The following is a 7,733-nucleotide window of genomic DNA, read 5'->3' as shown; positions in this document are numbered from 1 at the left end:
AGGTCTGCAAAGTTAGTGCTGGTTGTTGGCAGGTGGTCTCAGTTCCTTACCACATGGACATCCCATAGGGCTGCTTAAGTGTCATCATAACACGGCAACTTGCTTCCTCCAGAGTGAGTAACCCAAGAGAGAAAGAGCAAGGAGGAACCCACGACTCCTACGATCTAGTTGTGGAAGTCACACACCCTCACATCTGCCACACTCGCTTTTGGGAAAATTTAATATAAAAAATTATTAACTAGTAACAGGGTATTAAGTACTAAGGGGGTAAAGACAACTCTAAAGAATACAGAAATAGCAGTTATAGGGAGAAGCTACTACCTTTGGGGCTGAGGCAGAGTACTCAAGGAAGGAACAAACTTGGAAGAACCCTCCCACCCCCACTGCTAGGATGAGATTCAGATCTCACTAGAGAGAGGATAGTTATGGCCCATTGGATGATGTTGCTGAGGGGCTACAGGTTGGGGCTGGCAGGCAGGAAACTGCCTGCTAAGGTGCCACTGAACTCACTGGGAAGCACTCTCTGGATGTTCTAGCCACACGTGTGTGTGTGTGAGTGTGTGTATGTAGAGAGAGGGATACGGTTCTGCAAACCATCTGCTACTGTGTGCCACAAAGGCAAGAAGGAAAAGAAAGTATTCTGGAACAAGGAAGAGAAGACCCTTCCTTTGGCTGTTCTCCTCTAGGGCTCTCTATTGACAAAGTTAAGCACTGTGCCAGCTGGCAGGGGAGAAATATTTACAGGGTCCCACTCCAGTATTTCAAAGCATGGAAAAGAAGGCTGGATTTGGAACTGAGAGGCTATAAATTGATAACAGGCACTCATATGCTCTGCTGCAGAAAAAAAAATGTATTTGATTATGAAATGCTGTCTTAGACCCCAGTGGGAGTGTTACATTATATATACAGTATGTACATCATACTACCTTTGTACAATCTGAACAATTCTGAATTCTGAAGCATATCCCGACCTCAGGGTTTTGGTTAAGGGATTGTGGACCTGTACCAGTTTGCTGTTAGCATGTCATATAAACCCCAGTGCAGATCTATCTGAAAAATTGGGGGGAAAATAGGCCTCAAGGTCTTCTGCCTTTATCTATGACCAAATCTAATCGCCAGCCAGCATCAAGCCTAAAGCAATAAAAATACCCGAGGGTCTGAGTTCTTGTTTGAGAAGAGGAGAGAGCAAAGTGATAAGCCTAGGCTCAGCTTGCCTCTTAAACAGCTTGGGAATGACTTCTATCATATACATAACTTTTTCATCTTACTGAGCTCCTGGAATTTGACCCAATAATATCAGTATTTTTTTCCTCTTAAGGTGGGATATGGTTCTAATAAAAGGAGAGAAACCTTGAGTTATCTCCATTACAGTTCCAATGCCAAGGGTTGCAAACTCAAATATCTATATGGGTTAAGCATACAACTTAAATGAGTAAAGCTTGCAGATATAAGGCAACAGGGAGCAGTGGCAACAGTGGCAATCTATAGAGTAAATGCTTTATATAAAGAAGGTAATTGCTACTTAACCCCTGCATACTGTTGCCATGCAGATCCAGTACAGCAAGATAGTCTAACTTTTCAAGAGAAATTAGAAATTTGGATTTTAAATTGTGAGACTGTTAAATTTTGAAACAATAAAAAAGACAGTGCAGGATAAACATACATACTGGGGGTTCATACTCAGCTTGTGACTCCTACCCTAGCCCTATGTGCTAGGTCCGTGGCAAGTGCTGGCACTTTAGAGGTCTTGATTGGCTGTTACGTTAGAGGCTCCCAATGAACCATGACTCTCTGTATTCACAACCTTGTGTAGTCCCTTCCCACACTGACTCTGTGCTTTGCCATATGGCTTGTTTTAGCCAATGGGACATTAGCAAGTGGGGTGCAACCAAAGGCTTGATAAGCCTTTGTTCACTGGGGCTTGTCCTCTTGGAAGCTAGTCACCATGCAGAAGCCTGAATGGTAAGAAACCAGGTAAAGAGAGAGGCCCTCGAGGATAACCCGTTTTGATGAGCTCCCAGCTGATCGTAATCCCATGAGTAACCTCAGCTTTTACTATGTGGGTCCAGCTGAGTCCAGTTAACCCCCACAATTGTAAAGAATAATAAAACACTGTTATTTTAAGCTACTAAGTCTTGGAGGTGGTTTATTATGATGCAATAGGTAACTGAAACAGAGGTCATTTATTTCAGCCCCTTTATTTTACTAATGAATGTCTCAAGGCCCAGACAGGCAAAAGGACATGGTGAAATTCAGACAGCAAATTAGTGGCAATAACTTTCCAGTTCTGTGCTCTTTCTTCCTATTGCTTTTCTTTCAATTACTCTGGTGGAAAGCATCATATAAGGACTATAAAACTTAAAAACTCTATGTACACGGAACTTACACTGTGTCCTGCATGCATACAAATTACTGTAATAACTTGGGCCTTGGAAATGGAAAGATTTCTAGGTCAGCTTGTCCCTTCACTTTACAGGTGCAGAGAATGCAAAACACTTGAGAAAGAAAAGCAGACATTTGGAAGCTGGCTTGATAAAATCAGACAGGCAGTAATGTTACTAGATGATAGCCTGGCCCTCTTAGCTAGGCCTCGTGTTCCCCTGTTGAACATAATTTCACGGAACATAAATGTTAGATGAAGCCATTCTGTGACCATGATAGATCAATACAAAAGCAAGACTGCTCCTTAATTACATTTGAACACAGATAAAACATGACATTGTCCAAACCACAAAAAATGACCAAACATCCCCCATCCTGGCTAATGATGGACGCCTGCTTCTCTACCAATTAGAGCTTCAGCCTCAGTCTAGCATTCCTTCCTTCTAGGTAAGATTTATCGAGATACCCAATCATAGAATTCCCCCCACTTCCTGACAGCATCTTATCCAGAGTAAAGCTCCACTTCCTTAAACCCTCTTCCAAATGACCTGACAACTCCTACTGAGATGACCCACAGTTCTTCATGGTGTGTGATCTCCCTTCCTGCAACCACTCAGAAACCCAACTTGTTCAACTATCAGTGTGCCCCCTGGTCGTCTTTGGTTAGAGGGTACTGACAGACCTGACAAAGTTCACATAGAGCTGGAGGCAGAATTCACCAGGAGTCTCCAGATCTCCAGTTGTGTTCCTTCTTAGCACCTATCACTCTTGTGGTTAATGCCTGTCTTCCCCCCCCCCCCGCCCCCCACTAGAATTAAGCTCCATGAGAAGGGAGCCCTTGTCTGTAAGGTTCAGAGCTGATTCCCAGTGCCTAGACTGGTACCCGGCAGAGGCTGGAAGTTTAAAAAACATTTTCTGAACAAATGAATAAGAAGGGCTCAATATACACAGGCTCCCTTTCACCCCTCAGCTCCTCCCAGTACGTGGTGCATACAGATCATAAACCTCCTCTTCCCCAACTGAATTTCCAAACCCCTCCCTCCTGGGACGCCCATACTCTCAGAGCTTTGCCCGAGCTTCTCTCTTTCGCTGGCCCCCTCCCACACCTGAGCCCCAAAACCACCCCCTCCAAAAGTATCTAGAACCCACCTGTCGCCAACACCTCACTCTACCACAGAGGATAGCGGACCAGCCGCTCCGCTGCCTAGGCGTCGCGGCCCCTGCAGACACCGACCGCGCATGTGCGGAAATCAGTCGCGCACGCAGGATATCTGTCAAGCGAAGAGTTGCCTCCGAGTTTCCGTCCGGGTCTGGGTAGCCTTGGGCTGCCAGGAAGTCAGGAGAAACTAGCCGGAAAGAGAACCCGAGCGCAAGGCTTTCTGGGACATGTAGTCGTATCGCTCCCGAGGCCCCACCTGGAGGCAGCCCTTAATTCTTTAGGTCTGCACGTGTCGCATTCACAGTCCAGTGCTACTTTCGGCTCAGAATTCAGCTTCGAGCTGTCAGGAGAGATTGGCCTGGTGTCGGCTTCTCGTTCCCACAACGCTCTACAGGGCCTGCGGCGCCTGCTGGGAGCTGTAGTCCTAGCTCTGCGTACTGCGTTCGCCGAGGGGGAGGGCGGAGCTGCCGGCGGCCCGGGCGGGCTGGCAGCTAGAGTGGGTGCGATAGCCGCCTCCGCCTCTGCCGCCTCTGCCGTCGCCTCCTCCGCCCGGGCTGTTCGCTGCTGCGCGGGGAGAGCGAGGCGGGGCCGCCGGGGCCGCCATGGAGCCCGACTCGGTGATTGAGGACAAGACCATCGAGCTCATGGTGAGTGCGGGCCGTTGGACCGTCCGTTCTTCCGTCCGTCCGGCTCCGGGCGGGCCTGCCCACCTCAGCGTCCGGCGCGAGGTCGGCCCTGGCCCTTCCTCGCTGCCTCGGCCGGGACCTGGGCCCCCCGCCTTCCCTGGCCTCCGGCCCGGCGCGGTTCCTCCGGATCCCTCGAGATTTCACGCCGGACCTGGCCCGGCCCCCTCCATGCCCCTCGTTTTTCCTCCCTCCCTTCCTCCTGTCTCCGGGCCCATGTCTCGAACGACCCTCGCTCGCTTATGCTGTGGCCTTAGTTCGCACTCGCTTTAGCATCTCATTCCCCCTTTAGAAGGGATTTTTTTTCTTTTTTTCTTTTTTTTCTCTGTTTCTCCGGTCCAGGCCTGCATCGCTCTTGCCAGCCCCACTCAGGCCGAGTGAGATGCTGTTGGGAGAGGGTACCGAGAAGATCGGTTAGGGCCTCGGCCTCCGCGTCCTAGAAGGGGTCTCAGCACCCTCTCTTCAACCTAGGGCTGTGAGGATGCCGGCATAGGCCCTACAGGGGTGGAGGTGGAGAGCTCTCGGACTTGAAGATGTGGCCGATAAGGGGCCTCGTTCCCGGCCCCCTGTGGTGTCCGGCTTCTCGGACAAAGGGTTTCTTACTCGGCCGAGAGGGATGTTTGCATAGCAAGGCCCCAGGTACTCTGGATTCCATCTCCCAGGAAAGAGAAACTGTAACTTCACGTTTTCCAAAGCTGCTTTGGGAAATTGGGGAGGAGGGGGGAAGGGTTGTCCTCATCACTGCTGCCAGTTCTTTCTTCTAGAAAAAGGGGGAGGGGGGGTGTCCTAGGGCCCTGGGGCGGCGATCACTCTTCTGTTAGAAACCTTTGGTAGCTAGGCCAGACTCCCTGGCCCCGCGAACACCCCAGCCCCCTTCCGCCTTAGGACTTTGAGTCAGAACGGGTTTTTAGAAACAGGACCACGACAGAGTGGCTAGTAGAAATGAAGAATTTCCTACTTGGTGGATGATTTGGTGGAAGAAGTAAAATATGGCAGCTATTACCTGCCAATTTGAGCGTTAGGGAAATCAAACTGGGCTCTGGAGAGTTGGGAGGGGGAAGTCTTTGCCTCAGCAAACGGACATGCTCAGGTTTTCCTCCTGTGGAAACCTTGACAGTTTCTTTGTACCTCTCCTAACACAGTAACAACTTCTACGCCAGGGTTGAAAGGAAAGATGAAAGACTCTACTTAACACAGCAAAATGTTTTCCTAGCCAGATTTTCTCCAGTGTGAAAACGTTTATTGAGTCAGTGATTCCACTGGGTAGGGTCGGTGACATCAGAGCCACTTCCCCCATTTAATGCTATAAATAATAAATGGTGACACTGAAAGTCTGTTGGATATATGCATGGTTTCTGTGGATGATGGTATCTGGGAAGTTGAGATGCATGTTTTAAAAATGGAAGTACAGTAGCATAAATACAGAGGCAGCTTAATATTTGCTGTCCTTTGCATAATTCACTAGACTTCTCCAGCAGTCTTGAAAACTAGAGGGGAAAAAAGCTCTGGTAGTTTCTGATTTGTGTGTGTGTGTGTATGTGTGTGTGCACTTATGGTTGCTTTCTAAGGGATACTGATACTTATGAGTTTTTGATATTCATTTATTAAGTAATTTTTCCTTTCAGTACAATTTATCAAACTTTTGAGGTCAAGCCTTTGATATTCTTCAAATTTTGTATGGGGTTATTTTGGTAAAATATCTTAATTGGAGTTAAATACATAGTACATATTCTTATGTATGTATAATACATGTACTTACAACAGGAGGAGTACTGCATAGCAAAAAATTGTAACTTGGTACCTCTTTGAAATTGGCTGTTCAGTGCTCCTTCCATTTCCATTCATTTAAAAAATAACTAGGGACTTCCCTGGTGGTCCAGTGGTTAGGACTCAGTGCTTTCACTGCCAAGGGCCCTGGCTCGATCCCTGGTCAGGGAACTAAGATCTCACAAACCACACCGTGTGGCCTAAATAAATAAATAGTATTTGTTTGTGAAAGAATTAGAGTAAGTACAGTGTAATCCATTTAATGTCTTTGAATGGATGTAGAAAAAAATTTCTGGCCTAAATATACTGGCTTCCACTGCTCATAAGTTTTGATTTTACATGATTGTACTTGTCTATGATCTGAAAAGATATTTCAGCCTTTTCAAGGACGTTATAAACCGGGATTCTTAGAAAATTTAACAAAAAATTTAACAAAGTAGTTCTCTAGATCAGTTTTACAATGGCTTTTTTTTTTCTTTTTCTTTTTTTTTTTTCACAATGGCTTTTTATATACGGATTTTGATATTCCCTCAAAGGGCTACCAGTTAAGCATTTAAGACTCTTAGGCAACTCTTTTCATAAACATATATGTATTTATTTTAGTGTAGTAGATAGCACAGGTACTTAACAACTGATTTACTAAATCCAGGATCAGATGTAGGAATGATAATGCCTTGAAATCTAATTGCATGTGGCTTTCTGTATTCACTGAATTTTAATTAGAGTTTCCAGAACTAGGTTAAAAACATTTACATTTCAAAATAACATGATGGAAGGAGGGGGAGGGGTTAAACTGATGGTATTTTGAAAGCCTAAAGCATGAAATATTTTTAGAGTTTTATGAGTCAGCTTCAGTACTCAAATATTTGTGATTGTGCTGCCTGTACCAGTTCGGTACTTAATGGTTAACAGGATAACTTTCGTTTGATATTCCAGAGCTTGCTGTTTCAAAGAAAGGAAACAGAGTTCTTGGGTTTCACCAATTTCTTAATCTTCATTCCTCTACTTTCTTTGATTTTGATTCTTCCTTTTTTTCTTGCAGTTTTTTAGTTTACTAGGAAGTAAAACTGGTGATAGCAGAATAATTAAATCTTCAAAATATAACCCCCGTTGTGACTCCTACCCCTGCCTGTGGCCAGGTCCACAAAAAGTGCTTCTCCAGCTGACCTACCTCGTAGGATTCAGTCTTTAATATAGACTATAAACTCTTGATCGAGACAACTGAATTTACGATAGCTGATAGTGAATAATTTAACCACCAAATGACTTTCATGGCTTTATGTGGGCCCAATACTGTACCTAGTTTGTGGGACTGTTTTTCAAACTTCTGACTTTGGTAAAATTAGCTTTATTATTAATGAGGTAGAAAAGTAGTAATCCATTTGGAAATACACAAAAGTTCACCAGACTTTGTCTAGTGTGATGGACTTCACTGGAAACAATGAAAACTGTGCGTTGTGTATCACATGGTATTTAACACTTGAGTTAGAAGTATGAGTTTATGTTCAGGCACTTATTACTAGAAAGCACTCACAGAGCTGCTAATTGGAAAAAGATGGTTAGTCCTGCCTATTAGAAGATAGCAGAAGTTAATGTTAAAAGTTTGGGAAAGATAATCCTGCTTCCTCTGTGGGTGTGAGCATACCCCTTCTCCCATTTACACAAGTAATGGGTAGTTTATACTCTGTTGTTAGCCTCTGAATGGTTCCCCTCTTTGCTAAGTGACCTTAAGTGAGTCATTC

The 7,733-nt window shown here is 45.3% G+C and overlaps 1 protein-coding gene across 7 annotated transcripts in view; it reads left to right on the top strand.

The window, feature by feature from the left end:
* Nucleotides 1–3,877: 3,877 nt before the first annotated feature.
* Nucleotides 3,878–7,733, top strand: part of FBXW11 (F-box and WD repeat domain containing 11) — a 137,798-nt gene continuing 133,942 nt past the window's right edge. For 4 of the 7 annotated variants that reach the window (XM_059917675.1, XM_059917672.1, XM_059917674.1 and 1 more), the window contains exon 1: nt 3,880–4,188. In XM_059917675.1, the coding sequence (XP_059773658.1) occupies nt 4,144–4,188 (45 nt within the window). In that variant the 5' untranslated portion in view covers nt 3,880–4,143. Of the gene's footprint in view, nt 4,189–7,733 lie in introns of all 7 variants that reach the window. The other 3 variants (XM_059917671.1, XM_059917673.1, XM_059917676.1) reach the window with 3 other exon arrangements.

Source organism: Balaenoptera ricei, chromosome 3, assembly GCF_028023285.1.
Source record: "Balaenoptera ricei isolate mBalRic1 chromosome 3, mBalRic1.hap2, whole genome shotgun sequence".
Lineage (NCBI taxonomy): Eukaryota > Metazoa > Chordata > Mammalia > Artiodactyla > Balaenopteridae > Balaenoptera > Balaenoptera ricei.
This window is presented reverse-complemented; position numbering and strand designations above follow the sequence as displayed.